Below are 17272 nucleotides of genomic sequence, written 5' to 3' on the forward strand. Positions count from 1 at the left end.
GACTGTCAATGGAGATGGCGTTGTGAATGTAAGGGAAGAAGAACAGGAAGTTGCTCTTAACATTACGGAAAATTGCACACATGCAATTACTATGAAATTATTGCAATACGGCCTCCCGGCAATGGGTGATGTTGTTACCTTCGTGATTGAGTCACACATGTCAGAACACAGGTATTCTATTCTTGGGTCAGATTCCTGCCCGCAGATGCACGCACACAATTGTTTCATATTTACATTGAAGATGACACACCTGAAAAATACTTTCCATACGAGGACGTAGAAGTCCTGTTAATTTACTAGGAATATATTAATTGGCTTAAAGGCGTCCTCCCCCACACCACAACAAATGTGAGACTGGGTCCGCTCAGCACAGAAGCAGTGCCCTGGCCAGTCCTAGCTGCTTACACACCACAGGTTGCGGAGGGCGCATCCAAATACCAATCGCAGGACCGCCACGCATATGGCGGGCGGTCCTTTCTTCCGTTACGATGTCCGACCGCCATCGTAATAGACCCCTTAATGTCAGGTAATTCTGAAAAGGATAACTCGAGGCAAGCATCCAATTCTTCTAAAAAGAAATCGATAGCGCATAATCAAAAAATAATAAGCAGAATGCATCACGATCACGAGGTGGGTCTCCTCAACAGAAACCCTCTGAAAAAAGAAACAATCTTAGAAACAGTGATAATATTAAAAAAAACTTGACAGGTATCAGAATACTGATAGACGTTCCTCTCGTTCCTTCAGAGTTCATCAGACATTCGGAGATGGAAGGACGGTCAGAACACAGATCAGAAGTGCGAGTCAAGCCGAAAAGGGAGGCACATCGCACTTCGGACTACATTATCAAATGAGAAGATAAACCCCAATATACACCTCAATTTTAAAAGAAGAAGGCAGCTGGCCTTAAAAGAAGAAATGCCCAGGCTACTGAGGACTCCGCTAGTGAACGGGGAATGGGCTCTGACGATGCGCAGCAGAAGTAACAATAGTTCGCCAGAACCTGATGGAACTTCTGGTGGCAGCAGCGTTGAATGAACATATCAAATCACGGTGGAGACACTGGATACAAGGGTATGTGTCCCACATTGTTTATACGAAATTATGCTCCAGATGGGTGGGGATATACACAGGAAAGTGAAAGGTCTCTTTTGGGAGAACCTGACATATGGATTTGATATCCTTTTGGCTGAAAGAGATTGGCCGCCTGAGTTGGTTATGGAGTGACCTGAGAGGGAATATGTAATTCTATCAGCTTTCTCCGACCTTGTTCCAGAGGCACTTAAAAATTCATACGCACAGGAGTGGGCATTAAAGAGCTTGCTCACGCTCTCTACCACAATCATATAGGGTGAGCTGCTGATTCACCTCACCATGAAATCCCATTAAAATTTACTCCTGTTCCACAGAGGCAGTACCCGTATAAAATATGATGCAAAGAAACAAGTCAGGGACACCTTATATCAAGTTGAGCACCAAGGTGTGATTGAAAACTGCACGTCTTCCATGAATAATCTTTTGTTTCACATAATGAAACCCAATAATTCATACCGTCTAGTTTTAGACTACAGGCGTTTACACACATACACACGAACATTTGCAGTACAAAATGCACACAGCGCCGCATTAATAAATAACATTGTGCAGAAAAATACAAAACAACACTAGATATCTCAAATGGATTCTTCTGCCAAAATATAGCGCCTGGAAGCAGATATTTAACAGCATTCTCAGCCCTCGGCTCTCAGGGCCAATTCTGTTGACTGCCCAAAGGGTATGAGAATATCCCTGGGTTGGTCTCAGCAAGAGTAACAGAATTACTTCAACATTTTGATGAGGAGGCATTGTACTATGTAGATGATATTTATCTGACGGACGATGAGTTATTGGAACACTTGAAGAGGGTGAATAACATAATTATGGGGCTTGCTAATTTAAGCTACAAATGTAAATTTAAAAAAAAAAAGTTGCCCACCTCAATGTCGTATTTTTGGGATATGAGCTATCGAGTGAAGGGAAACACCTGGCGGCTAGTTTTTTGGAAAGATATGCACTGCTCCAACCTCCAAAGACTCTGAAAGGTTTACAATCCATTTTAGGCTTCCTAAAATCTGGCAGACCAAACATTTTAGATTACGCAGAAACGGTCCAATTAGCATTCAAATCACATTTGTACACATACGCTGAAACGCGTTTTGAATCCACGGAAAAGATACTGACAGCAGTACAAACGGCAGTAGTGAGAAACCGAGCAATAGCACAGGGGAAACGCATAATTGTCATCACTCCAATACCGACCTTAGAAGCTGTTAAAAAGCGAGCATTCCAAACTCAAAAGCACTGCACCCGCGATGGATGTAATGGGCTTATTCTCTCACTGCAATTCCTCATTAAAATCACAAGAATTCCTGCAGTACGAACAAGAATATCCTCTCCTGAATGAAATAATGCCTCTAGACCAGTATAAATACATCATTTATACTGATGCATCTGCCCGGGCTGTTGTAGGAAGTAAACAGCAATACAGCGCAGCATGTGCAATTGTGAAGGGACGTATGTAGGATGGCAAGTACCATCCTAGAAATACACAGATGCATTTTCTAGGATATTGCACGGCACTGCTGGCAGAACTAAAAGTTCTGATACTGGCACTAAAAAATTCAGGGGCCGATTCACAGAACTAATCTGAGACAAAATCCTAAATTTACTGCTTTTGATATTCACAGAAGGCATTTAGTAGTAGTAAAGTTAGGATTTGTCTTAAATTAGGATTTTGGCTTAAGTTAGGATTTTGTCTTAAGACCAAAACTTAAGACAAGCTTAAGTTTAACTTAAGTTTAATTTAAGCCAAAATCCTAATTTAAGCCAAAATCGTAATTTAAGCCAAAATCCTAACTTAAGCCAAAATCCTAATGTAAGACAAAATCCTAACTTTACTTCTACTAAATGCCTTCTGTGAATACCAAAAGTAGTACGTTTAGGATTTAGTCTCAGATTAGTTTTGTGAATCAGCCCCACAGATCGGAAATTCCACACACTCATTGTGTGCGACTCGTTTTATTGTGTCCAGTCATACAATGAATATATGCACTATTGGGGTCAGAATGGTTTAGAGATTCCAAAGGTTGCACAATAAAGCACAAGATGCTGTGGGAACAAGTGGCAAAGCTGAAATAATGCTTGCCACGGGCTCAAGTAATTTACACATTGAGTCATCAGCGCTTTGGCGTGCACGTTGAAGGGAATTCATTGCTTGATGAGGCCACCAAGGCGACAGTGCGAACTGCTGCCGTTGCTGCAATTATTGCTTCCAGCACAAGGATAGATGGATAAATAATAATAGTTGTAAACGCTACACCCAACAGCTCAGCCGTGCCAAAAGGTTTTTCACTCAAGTACCCTTCCAAAATATTCCAGGAGTAGGGGATAGAATAATACCAAACAAGGATAGCAGCTTTGGATTAATTCTAGCTGCACACGAGGGTCTGGGTTGATCACACGCAGGTATCGCTGCGACTGTTTCACTACTAAAGGAGTGTTATTGGTGGCCAGTGTGAGAAGGTGGCCTGATATATGCTGTACACTAGTTCTAGTGGGCACCTTGTATCAGTCCAAACAACCCTTATTGATGATTAGGTTTAAGAAAACCTTTATTGAAAGCTATCCTAGTGGTAGCTATAGAGAGCAGCCTTCAGGCTAAGTCTTGAAGGAGTGTAAAGCAACTTGGTTTACCAGTCTATAATCTCTTGAATGATCAAATAAAAGGAGAACCACACCAGGTATATATATATAAAATATATGTATTTATTACTAAACACTCTCTACTAACCTCTTTATGAGATTAGAGAGCAAGGTACACAATATTACAGTACTAAAACAACAGTAAATAGCACAATACACAGTGGGCTCCAGGGGAGACCAAACCATATATTAAGAAAGTGGTATAAAAACCACGACTTGACTAGACACAGTGCCTAGAGCACGTAGAATCGCTGGGACCCCAAGAAACCACCCAAGGTTGTGATACAGGGGACCTACGGGGTACGCGTGCAGTGTGAGAACACAGCCGCGAGCTCCGTACAATCTTATGGGAAAGTCCCGGATGGAATTTTAAAGATTAAGGACACTTAGGAGAGGACTTTGAGCAAACCCTTCCAAACTTAGAAGGTTCTAAGGCCAGCACCCATGTGAGCAACGGAGTACTCGTGTTACCTAACCCAGGGAAGCCGGGTGCCTAGGTGTCAAATGGTGTGATTTCAATGGCGATCTGCTGCATAGTGCTGCTGCCGGGATGGAGGGAAGTGTCCGATGTGATCCAAGCCTGGATCAAAGATGAGACAAACCTGAAATCAGAGGGGACAGAGTCTGGGTCACTTGCCAGTGACCAGAGGAACGATAGACGAATGCCCACCGATGTCGGGTGTTTCAGCTGCGATGAGGTGAAGCTTGACTCTGCAGCCACGGGGACCAGGAGATGTCGACGACAACCAGAGTCTGCAGGCAAGCTGTCCCATGAAGGATGTCAAGTGCTGGGGGGTCAGTGTCCGGATTGGAGACCATCAAGCCTTGGCAACTGCAACCCACGCAGTCAGAGAAAAGATGCTTCGGTGTGGATCAGAAAGGTCCTGGGGACTCCCCAAGCGATGGAGAGTCAGGGCATGTCTGGAGCAACCAGGAAAGCCCACTTAAAGTTACAGTTCCCTCCTCAGGGACCCACAGGTCGACGTACCAGGGATCGCAAAGGGACCTCGAGAGGAATCACTAAATACCAGCCCACGGAACACAAGTGGAGTGTAGGCCAGAAATCTTCAGTGGAAATACTGCTCAGGGTCAGGACTACATGTAGCCCAAAGCACAGCCTCAGGGATCGTAAAAAAGCATATGCTGCTGCAAAACGACATAATGCACAGGGGTTCGGGTTGCACGGTCCCCACGAGGGATACTGGTCTCAGAATTGCTGAGAGAGCAGATCGACCTCAGAGATGCTCATGAACCCACCTCCTGTGTTGCAGAAATCCTCAGAGTCCTCAGGAGCTTGGGAGATGCAAACCGGTCAGATGCCTTAAGGTGCCTGCTGCTGCAGGAGAGTAACTCCTTTACTCCAAGGGAGATTCTTCAGTCGTCCAGTGAAGTGTAGACCATCGAAGTACGTGGTTTCTGCTTGCAGAGTTTAGCCCAGGTAAAGTCCTGTAGTCTGGGTTCCTACTTTATACCCAAGAAAGGGGTTGGACAAACTCTGGGGACCCACCTATGGGAGGGTCAGGACAAAGGGGTGGTTACACCCATGTCCTTTGTCCAGTTTCACACCAGAGCAGGAGCAAATGGTTCCTGCGACCGGTTTGAGCTGGACTACGCACAGGGACACCAAATGTGCCCCCAGTGCATACTTTCTGGCACTCTCAGAGTGCACCCACCCAGCCCCAATACACTGAAGCCTAACTGTGAGGTGGTCACACCTCCCTGTGACAGGAAACCTATTGTCAGGCCTTCCCCTGCTTGAGCTTGGCTCAGCAGCAGGAGGGCAGACTCGTGTCTGTGGCTGGCAGCATCCATTTTGTGATGCCCAGGTCAAGAAAGCTGGTACCAGGTGTCATACCTGCCCTGCCAGTTACCGGTGAGGAGGTATGATTCCAAGGTGTTGGACACCAAACACGACATGTTTCTAAGCAGCTGTTTTAAAGTTAGCATTTACAGCAAGGTTTTAATGCACTTAAATATATATGGTTGGCTGCATCACAGACAACCCCGTATAATAGGTTCCAAAGGCTGTAGACGGGCTCTGCAGATGCAGGTGCAACCTCTCACACAAAACCCAGCACCCTGCCTTCAGGATTGATAAGGCCTGCCATAGGGGTGACTGATAGGTTTATATGTGTAGTGATTTAGAATAGATATAGGTAACCTATATCTAAGTAAGGGGTGCATGCACCACCTTACACAGGCTGCAGTAGCAGACCTGTGGTGCCATTTTGAATGTTCTCTCAGGGGTAGCTTAATACATGCTGCAGCCCCTGGGAGGCCTCTGGGGTACCTATGCCCTGGGCACATGGTGTACCATATACTAGGGACTGATAAGGGTACCTCAGAATCCAATCTGTAGTGTACCTGAAGTACATGCACAACCAATTTAGGGAGAAAGCAGATAAACTGGGATCCTGATTAGCAGGATCCCAGTCAGACTAGTCAAAAACCAGCAAAACACCAGGCGGAGGAGCGTTGCCCCACTGCTTTTAAGCAGTGCCAAGTAGAAACATAAAATGTTAATAACTTACAGTTATAAACATTTTATGCTTTGTGTCGTGCTGCTTTGCAGACGGGGCTGCTCTGCTCTCGGAACAGGGGAGGAGTGGTTTTCCCACTTGTAAGTGCACAATGACTGTTTGGTTGGACCTCTCGGGACATCTAAACCAGTCATGCGCACTTTCCCCTTTCTCCATACAGGCTGCATTGAAGCTTGCATGGAGAAAATGGCCACCCCTCCAGCCCCTGGCTGAGCGCTGTTGCTGGAGTCAGAGGCAGGAGAGCAGGAGCAGACACGTGGGACCCAGCCTAAAGGTAAGTTTTTTTCATACCCCCGCGTGACCCCCCCACAATCCGATCTCTCACTGAAACCCCCGTGCCTGCCCCGCCGCCTGCGAGCCATGCCAGCCGCCACTGTACTCATAGTGGGTAGACACACCCTGGCACACACCGACTACCTGTAAGTGCACACTAGCACTCACTGGCTGTGGATGATTACACGGTGGCACACATTGATTGTTGGTGAGCACACAGTGGCACATGCCATCTGTTTCAATCAATCAAAAAGTAATCTTATAAAACATGACTACGCACCTGTGAGGGTCTCAATGTGCTGAATGAGGGGGTGGGTCTGTGGATCAGTCGAAGAGTCAGGTCTTGAGGTCCTGCTTGATTTGCAGCAGCGATGGGGATTGTCTGAGGTGCAGAGGCAGGGAGTTCCAGGTCTTCGCAGCCAGGCTGGAGAAGGACTTTCTTCCCGCCGTGAATTTGGTTTCCATGGGATTTTGACCATGGTCAGTTGGGCATATAGGTGATGTCTGGTGGTAGTTTAGAAGGAGAAGCGGTGGTTGAGGTATGCAGGTCCCGTGTTGTGGAGAGCTTTGTAGGCGTGCATGAGAAGCTTAAAGGTGAATATTTTGTTGACAGGTAGCCATTTAAGGTCTATTAGGTGGCTAGTGATGTGGTTGCCATGTGGGATGTTCAGGATGAGTCTAACAGAGGCGTTCTGGATGGTCTGTAGTTTATTTGAAGTTTCTGGGTAATGCCGGCATAGAGTGCATTGCCATAGTCGAGTCTGCTGATGATGAGTGCATGGCTGACCGTTTTTCTGGACGCGGTGGCGATCCATTTGAAGATCTAACGAAGAAGGCCAAGCTGTGGGAGGAGGAGGCTGAAACGGCGTTGATTTGGTGGTTCAATGAGAGCGAGGTGTCCATGATGATTCAGAGATTTTGTGCTTGGTCCATGGGTGTGGGGGATTCCGAGTCCTGGTCCATGGGTGTGGGGGATTCTGAGTCCTGGTCCATGGGTGTGGGGGGATTCTGAGTCCTGGTCCATGGGTGTGGGGGATTCCGAGTCCTGGTCCATGGGTGTGGGGGATTCCGAGTCCTGGTCCATGGGTGTCGTCACAGGCAGAAGAGGAGGAGCCCAGTATGAGTACTTTGGTCTCGTCTTTGTTAAGCTTGAGACAGCTGTCCTTCATCCAGGTGGCGACAGCCTTCATCCTCTTGTGGAGGTTGCTGTTGGCGGCGGGGGTTTGTCGTGAAGAGAATCAGCTTTGTTTCGTTGGTGTAGGAGATGATGTTGAGTCCGTGGCACACAGTGGCTGTGCAGTTTGTACAAACTGACACACAGGGTCTGTGCAGTTTGTACACATTGGCACACAGCGGCTGTGCAGTATGTACACAGTGGCACGCAGTAGATGTGCAGTTTGTTCACACTAGCACACAGTGGCTGTGCAGTTTGTACACACAGGCCCACAGCGGCTGAGCAGTTAGTACACACTGGCACACAGTGGAAGAGTAGTTTGTACACACAGTGGCTGTGCAGTTTCTTCACACAGGCACACATTGGCTGTGCAGTTTGTCGACACTGGCACACAGCGGCTGTAAAGTTCATACACACAGGGTCTGTGAAGTCAGTACACACTGGCACACAGGGTCTGTGAAGTTTGTACACACTGGCACCGCGGCTGTGCAGTTTGTACACACTGGCACACCTGGTCTGTGCAGTTAGTACACACTGGCACACAGGGTCTGTGCAGTTTGTACACACTGGGACACATCGGCTGTGCAGTTTGTACACACAGACACACAGTGGCTGTGCAGTTTGGACACACTGGCAAACAGCGATTGTGCAGTTTATACACACTTGCACACAGTGGATGTGCAGGTTCTACACACAGGCACACAGCGGCTGTGCATTTGTACACACAGACACACATTGGCTATGCAGTCTGTACACACAGACACACATCGTCTGTGCAGTTTGTTCACACTGGCACACAGTGTCTGTGCAGTTTTTACACACAGACACACAGCGGCTGTGCAGCTTGTACACACTGGCACACAGGGTCTGTGCAGTTTGTACACACAGACACACAGTGGCTGTGCCGCTTGTACACACTGACACAGGGTCTGTACAGTTTGTACACACTTGCACACAGGGTCTGTGCAGTTTGTACTCACAGACACACAGCGGCTGTGCAGTTTGTTCACACTGGCACACAGGGTCTGTGCAGTTTGTACACACAGACAAACAGCGGCTGTGCAGTTTGTATACAAAGGCACACAGGGTCTGTGCAGTTTGTACACACTGGCACACAGGGTCTGTGCAGTTTGTACACAAAGACACACAGCGGCTGTGAAGTTTGTACACACAGGCACACAGCGGTTGTGCAGTTTGTTCACACTGGCACACAGTGGCTGTGCAGTTGGTACACACAGGGTCTGTGCAGTTTGTACACACTGGCACACAGCGGCTGCGCAGTTTGAACACACTGGCACACAGGGTATGTGCAGTTTGTACACACTGGGACACATCGGCTGTGCAGTTTGTGCACACAGACACACAGCGGCTGTGCAGTTTGTACACACTTGCACACAGCGGATGTGCAGGTTGTACACACAGGCACACAGCGGCTGTGCAGTTTGTACACACAGACACACATCGTCTGTGCAGTTTGTTCACACTAGCACACAGGGTCTGTGCAGTTTTTACACACAGACACACAGCGGCTGTGAAGCTTGTACACACTGGCACACAGGGTCTGTGCAGTTTGTACACACAGACACACAGCGGCTGTGCAGCTTGTACACACTGACACAGGGTCTGTACAGTTTGTACTCACTTGCACACAGGGTCTGTGCAGTTTGTACACATTGGCACACAGCTGCTGGGCAGTTTGTACTCACAGACACACAGCGGCTGTGCAGTTTGTTCACACTGGCACACAGGGTCTGTGCAGTTTGTACACACAGACAAACAGCGGTTGTGCAGTTTGTACACACAGGCACACAGGGTCTGTGCAGTTTGTACACACTGGCACACAGGGTCTGTGCAGTTCGTACACAAAGACACACAGCGGCTGTGCAGTTTGTACACACAGACACACAGCGGCTGTGCAGTTTGTTCACACTGGCACACAGTGGCTGTGCAGTTTGTACACACAGGGTCTGTGCAGTTTGTACACACTGGGACACATCGGCTGTGCAGTTTGTGCACACAGACACTCAGCGGCTGTGCAGTTTGTTCACACTGGCACACAGTGGCTGTGCAGTTTGTACACACAGACACACAGCGGCTGTGCAGTTTGTACACACAGACACACAGGGTCTGTACAGCTTGTACACACAGCGGCTGTGCAGTTTGTACACACTGGGACACATCGGCTGTGCAGTTTGTACACACAGACACACAGCGGCTGTGCAGTTTGTTCACACTGGCACACAGTGGCTGTGCAGTTTGTACACACAGACACACAGCGGCTGTGCAGTTTGTACACACAGACACACAGTGGCTGTGCAGTTTGTACACACAGACACACAGGGTCTGTACAGCTTGTACACACAGCGGCTGTGCAGTTTGTACACACAGACACACAGCGGCTGTGCAGTTTGTACACACAGACACACAGCGGCTGTGCAGTTTGTACACACAGACACACAGGGTCTGTACAGCTTGTACACACAGCGGCTGTGCAGTTTGTACACACAGACACACAGCGGCTGTGCAGTTTGTACACACAGACACACAGCGGCTGTGCAGTTTGTACACACAGACACACAGGGTCTGTACAGCTTGTACACACAGCGGCTGTGCAGTTTGTACACACAGACACACAGCGGCTGTGCAGTTTGTACACACAGACACACAGCGGCTGTGCAGTTTGTACACACAGACACACAGGGTCTGTACAGCTTGTACACACAGCGGCTGTGCAGTTTGTACACACAGACACACAGCGGCTGTGCAGTTTGTACACACAGACACACAGCGGCTGTGCAGTTTGTACACACAGACACACAGGGTCTGTACAGCTTGTACACACAGCGGCTGTGCAGTTTGTACACACAGACACACAGCGGCTGTGCAGTTTGTACACACAGACACACAGCGGCTGTGCAGTTTGTACACACAGACACACAGGGTCTGTATAGCTTGTACACACAGCGGCTGTGCAGTTTGTACACACAGACACACAGCGGCTGTGCAGTTTGTACACACAGACACACAGCGGCTGTGCAGTTTGTACACACAGACACACAGGGTCTGTACAGCTTGTACACACAGCGGCTGTGCAGTTTGTACACACAGACACACAGCGGCTGTGCAGTTTGTACACACAGACACACAGCGGCTGTGCAGTTTGTACACACAGACACACAGCGGCTGTGCAGTTTGTTCACACTGGCACACAGTGGCTGTGCAGTTTGTACACACAGACACACAGCGGCTGTGCAGTTTGTACACACAGGGTCTGTGCAGCTTGTACACACAGCGGCTGTGCAGTTTGTACACACAGGGTCTGTGCAGCTTGTACACACAGCGGCTGTGCAGTTTGTTCACACTGGCACACAGTGGCTGTGCAGTTTGTACACACAGACACACAGCGGCTGTGCAGTTTGTACACACAGACACACAGCGGCTGTGCAGTTTGTACACACAGACACACAGGGTCTGTGCAGCGTGTACACACAGCGGCTGTGCAGTTTGTACACACAGCGGCTGTGCAGTGTGGCACCAGTCTGCCTTCTTGCACCTTTGCTCCGGGAGCAGCCAGACCTGGGGGCGAGGGGGGCTCTCTCTGCCCTGCTCTCTGCTATATTTATCCCCGTTGATAACGCCTGTCAAGTGCCCCCTGCTGCTGATAAGGTGGCGGTGCTGACAGGCAGCTCAGGGGAGGGGCTGCCCGTCCCTCTGTCTGTCTGTCCTTAAGGGGTCATCAGTCCCTTGGAGCTCATTCTGGGCTGCTGTGCGCAGGGTGCCAGGGGTGCTGCTGTTTGGAGGGTGCCAGGGTGCTGCTGTGCTGTCCGTGCCCAGGGGTGCTACTGTGCTGTACCCTCCAGAGGTGCTGGTCTCCCTCTGACTCACGGCCAGGATGCCGGAGCCTGCAAAGAAAGCAGGTAGGGACGATGCCAGAGGGTTAGAACGGAGCACGGGGTGAGGAGAGGGGTACGAGGGTTAGAACAGAGCACGGGGTAAGGGGAGGGGGTACGAAGGTTAGAACAGAGCAGGGGTAAGGAGAGGGGGTACGAAGGTTAGAACAGAGCACGGGGTAAGGAGAGGGGGTACGAAGGTTAGAACAGAGCAGGGGTAAGGAGAGGGGGTACGAAGGTTAGAACAGAGCACGGGGTAAGGAGAGGGGGTACGAAGGTTAGAACAGAGCACGGGGTAAGGAGAGGGGGTACGAAGGTTAGAACAGAGCAGGGGTAAGGAGAGGGGGTACGAAGGTTAGAACAGAGCACGGGGTAAGGAGAGGGGGTACGAAGGTTAGAACAGAGCACGGGGTAAGGAGAGGGGGTACGAAGGTTAGAACAGAGCACGGGGTAAGGAGAGGGGTTGCGAGGTTAGAGCACGGGGTAAGAGGAGGGGGTACGAAGGTTAGAACAGAGCAGGGGTAAGGAGAGGGGGTACGAAGGTTAGAACAGAGCACGGGGTAAGGGGAGGGGGTACCAGGTTCAGAACAGAGCACGGGGTAAGGGGAGGGGGTACCAGGTTCAGAACAGAGCACGGGGTAAGGGGAGGGGGTACCAGGTTCAGAACAGAGCACGGGGTAAGGAGAGGGGGTACGAAGGTTAGAACAGAGCACGGGGTAAGGGGAGGGGGTACCAGGTTCAGAACAGAGCACGGGGTAAGGAGAGGGGGTACGAAGGTTAGAACAGAGCATGGGGTAAGGAGAGGGGTTGCGAGGTTAGAGCACGGGGTAAGAGGAGGGGGTACGAAGGTTAGAACAGAGCACGGGGTAAGGGGAGGGGGTACCAGATTTAGAACAGAGCACGGGCTAAGGAGAGAGAGTGTGTGGGTTAGAAGAGGGGATGAGGTAAGGAGAAGGGTTGGAGTGTGTAATGAGGGTGGTCGGGTAGGGAGAGGGGTCATTGGTGTAAGGAGGGAGGTCGAGTTAGAGGGGTTGAAGTTTGAAAAGCGAAAACCGAGAAACTACATTGGAGGAAACAAATTATGGAAAAACAATTTTAAGGAAAGAACTTTTTAAGGAAATATAATTAAGTCAACAATTAAAGGAAATATTTTAAAGGAAAGATAATTTTAAGGAAAATGTAAAATAGCATTAAAAGAGGTTTTTCATTTCAGGGAGGAGTAATATTTAGGGGCGATGAGGGGTTTTGGGTCTCAGAAATGAGTGGAGTTGAGCAAAAGAAAGGGTTTTTAGGGTCCAGGGATGGATAGAGCTTAGGGGTGGAGAGGGTTTTTTTTAAGTATCAGGAATGGGTGGAGTTTATGTGTGGTGGGGAAGTCTTCAGGGTTCATTGATTGGCGGAGTTTAGGGCTGGGGACGGTTTTAAGGTTCAGTTATATGTAGACGTCAGGGATGGGGAAGAGCTTTTAGGCTTCAGGACTTGGTGGCGTTTAGGGTGGTGAGGGGTTTTAAGATTCAAAGATGGGTGGAGTTTAGATGTAGAAAGGGTTTCCTAAAATGTATGGATGAGTAGAATTTAGGGGTGGTGAGGGGATGTTTTTGGGGTTCAGGGAGGGGTGGAGTTTGAGTGTGGTGAGGAGTTTTAAGGGGTAAAGGATGGGTGGGCCTTTGAGGGTTCGAGGCTCAGTGTGGTTTAGAGGTCAGGGGTGGGTGTACTTGAAAGGTCAGGCATGGGTGCAGTTTAGTTGTAGAGAAGGGTTTGGGGTGGGATTATTAGGGGGCAGGGATTGGTGGTGCTCATGGGTTGTGAGGCATCAAGGGTGGATGTGTTTAAGGGGGGTGAGGGGTCAGCAAATTAAAAGCACCCCAAGCCATTGTTTTGTTTGTAAAATATATGAATCGGAAATAATGCCCCTTGTAAAGCACTGAAATAAATACCTCTGACTAAACTGTTTCTGAAAGAAAGACCTGCGACCATCGCATTTACCCCTTCACAAATGTGCCTGCAGAAGCCAACTTTCAACAAAAAGACTTTCTATGAATTGGTTCCTATGAAATAGCAACTGGTCCATTCTGAACATTTCCATGCAACAGTTTCAGGGAAATGCTTTTTTCAGTAATGCTATTCCATGAAATCGTTTTTCATTGAAATGACGTACCCCTAAGTTAAGGAGGCGCATTACTGTAATGTGAAGTGGCCTGGGGTATGGAGAGGGGGGCTTCGAAGTGTGAAGAGGGGCATGAGGTTACAAAGGAACTTTAGAGGCAAGGAGAGCGGGTGTGGGTATGGAAAGGGTGCTTCGAGGTAGGAAGAGGGGTCTGAGGTTAAAAGAGAGTTTTAGAGGTAAGGAGAGTGAGTGTGGGGAAGGAAAGGGTGCTTCGAGGTAGGAAGAGGGGTCTGAGGTTAAAAGAGACTTTTAGAGGTAAGGAGAGTGAGTGTGGGGAAGGAAAGGGTGCTTCGAGGTACGAAGAGGGGTCTGAGATTAAAAGAGACTTTTAAAGGTAAGGAGAGTGAGTGTGGGGAAGGAAAGGGTGCTTCGAGGTACGAAGAGGGGTCTGAGATTAAAAGAGACTTTTAAAGGTAAGGAGAGTGAGTGTGGGGAAGGAAAGGGTGCTTCGAGGTAGGAAGAGGGGTCTGAGGTTAAAAGAGACTTTTAGAGGTAAGGAGAGTGAGTATGGGGAAGGAAAGGGTGCTTCGAGGTACGAAGAGGGGTCTGAGATAAAAAGAGACTTTTAAAGGTAAGGAGAGTGAGTGTGGGGAAGGAAAGGGTGCTTCGAGGTACGAAGAGGGGTCTGAGATTAAAAGAGACTTTTAAAGGTAAGGAGAGTGAGTGTGGGGAAGGAAAGGGTGCTTCGAGGTACGAAGAGGGGTCTGAGATTAAAAGAGACTTTTAAAGGTAAGGAGAGTGAGTGTGGGGAAGGAAAGGGTGCTTCGAGGTACGAAGAGGGGTCTGAGATTAAAAGAGACTTTTAAAGGTAAGGAGAGTGAGTGTTGGGAAGGAAAGGGTGCTTCAGGGTACGAAGAGGGGTCTTGGATTAAAAGAGACTTTTAAAGGTAAGGAGAGTGGGTGTAGGGAAGGAAAGGGTGCTTCGAGGTAGGAAGAGGGGTCTGAGGTTAAAAGAGACTTTTAGAGGTAAGGAGAGTGAGTATGGGGAAGGAAAGGGTGCTTCGAGGTACGAAGAGGGGTCTGAGATTAAAAGAGACTTTTAAAGGTAAGGAGAGTGAGTGTGGGGAAGGAAAGGGTGCTTCGAGGTACGAAGAGGGGTCTGAGATTAAAAGAGACTTTTAAAGGTAAGGAGAGTGAGTGTTGGGAAGGAAAGGGTGCTTCAGGGTACGAAGAGGGGTCTGAGATTAAAAGAGACTTTTAAAGGTAAGGAGAGTGGGTGTGAGGAAGGAAAGGGTGCTTCGAGGTAGGAAGAGGGGTCTGAGGTTAAAGGGGACTTATAGAGGTAAGGAGAGTGGGTGTGGGGAAGGAAAGGGTGCTTCGAGGTACGGAGAGGGGTCTGAGATTAAAAGGGGCTTTTAGAGGTAAGGAGAGTGGGCAGGGTAAGGAAAGGGTGCTACGAGGTACAAAGAGGGGTCTGAGGTTAAAAGAGACTTTTAGAGGTAAAGGGAGCAGATGTGGGAAAGGAGAGAGTGCCACAAAGAGGAGGCATGAGGTTAGAAGGGACCTTAAGGGTAAGGTGAGGGGTATATGGGTAATGAGAGAGGGTTAGGGGTATGAGGAGAGGTATGAGGTACAAAAGTAGTCTAGAGGTAAGGAGAGGGGGATGTGGGTAAGGAGAGGGTCTTTGGGGTACAAGGAGGAGGCATGTAGAGAGGGCTTGAGGTAAGCAAGAGCTTTACTGTAAGTAGAGGAGGATGGGGTAAGGATAGGGGGTATTGAGGTACGAAGAAGGATATAAGGTAAACAAGTGTGTTACTGTAAGTAGAGGAGAATGGGGTAAGGATTGGGGGTATTGAGGTACGAAGAAGGATATAAGGTAAACAAGCGTGTTACTGTAAGTAGAGGAGAATGGGGTAAGGATTGGGGGTATTGAGGTACAAAGAAGGATATAAGGTAAACAAGCGTGTTACTGTAAGTAGAGGAGAATGGGGTAAGGATTGGGGGTATTGAGGTACGAAGAAGGATATAAGGTAAACAAGCGTGTTACTGTAAGTAGAGGAGAATGGGGTAAGGATTGGGGGTATTGAGGTACGAAGAAGGATATAAGGTAAACACGCGTGTTACTGTAAGTAGAGGAGAATGGGGTAAGGATAGCGGGTATTGAGGTACGAAGAAGGATATAAGGTAAACACGCGTGTTACTGTAAGTAGAGGAGGATGGGGTAAGGATAGCGGGTATTGAGGTACGAAGAAGGATATAAGGTAAACACGCGTGTTACTGTAAGTAGAGGAGGATGGGGTAAGGATAGGGGGCTTTGAGGCACGAAGGGAAGCAGAAGGGACTTTTAGAGATAAGGAGAGGGGTGTGGCTAAGGAGAGGGGGCTAGAAGTACAAAGAGGGGCATATAGTAAGAATGTACATTAGATGTAAGGAGGTTGGTACGTTGCTAAGGAGAGGTTAGGGGTATGAAAAGTGGCATACAGTGAGACCATGAGGTAAGAATAGTCTGTAGGGTGAAGGGAAAGGTATAGGGCAACGGAACGAGGATGGGTGAGGTGGGGGTAACTCCGCAGAAGGTTTCTTCTTCCATACAAGTTGTAGTGAAATCTTTGTATTTCATAAAAGGTGCCCCCGTCCTACCCACACTTCCAGGATTATTCACTTCACTGTAAGTTAAGGTTCACAGGAGTCCCTTCTGCTGCCCAGCACAAGCGTGTGCTTTGGGGGCCAGAGGGGAGAGGTCGGCTGGAAGGACGATGTGTGGAGGGGGGGGGGGGGTTCACACACTGTCATGAGTATGTACAGTAAGGGAGCTCACAGCAAGGGTTGTGGTGCTGTGGGGGGCTGGTGGGTACGAAAAGGGGGCTTCTACCTAGTGATTTGATCATTCTACCCACAAACATCCATACCGCAGCTGTTGGGGTGTGGGTGGGATATACTAGGTGTATCACCTGGGAGAGTCCCTACTGGACCCACCGCTGGCTGCATCACATGGGAGAATCACTGCTGGGCACATCACCCGGTAGAATCACTGCTGGATACATCACATGGGAGAGTCACTACTGGGTACATCACCTGGGAGAGTCACTGCTGGCCACATCACCTGGGAGAGTCCCTGCTGGCCACATCACCTGGGAGAGTCCCTACTGGACCCACCGCTGGCCGCATCACATGGGAGAATCACTGCTGGGCACATCACCCGGTAGAATCACTGCTGGATACATCACATGGGAGAGTCACTACTGGGTACATCACCCGGGAGAGTCACTGCTGGCCACATCACCTGGGAGAGTCCCTGCTGGCCACATCACCTGGGAGAGTCCCTACTGGACCCACCGCTGGCCGCATCACATGGGAGAATCACTGCTGGGCACATCACCCGGTAGAATCACTGCTGGATACATCACATGGGAGAGTCACTACTGGGTACATCACCCGGGAGAGTCACTGCTGGCCGCATCACCTGGGAGAGTCCCTGCTGGCCACATCACCTGGGAGAGTCCCTACTGGACCCACCGCTGGCCGCATCACATGGGAGAATCACTGC

The 17272-nt window shown here is 49.1% G+C and overlaps 1 protein-coding gene across 1 annotated transcript in view; it reads left to right on the forward strand.

Annotated features, from left to right (window-relative positions):
- The first annotated feature begins 11482 nt into the window (after window positions 1-11482).
- Window positions 11483-17272, forward strand: part of MYBPC3 (myosin binding protein C3) — a 423360-nt gene continuing 417570 nt past the window's right edge. The window contains exon 1 of the mRNA XM_085646556.1: window positions 11483-11645. Coding sequence (XP_085502682.1) covers window positions 11621-11645 — 25 coding nt within the window. The 5' untranslated portion in view covers window positions 11483-11620. The remainder of the gene's footprint in view (window positions 11646-17272) is intronic.

Source organism: Triturus cristatus, chromosome 3_1, assembly GCF_964204655.1.
Source record: "Triturus cristatus chromosome 3_1, aTriCri1.1, whole genome shotgun sequence".
Classification (NCBI taxonomy): Eukaryota; Metazoa; Chordata; class Amphibia; order Caudata; family Salamandridae; genus Triturus; species Triturus cristatus.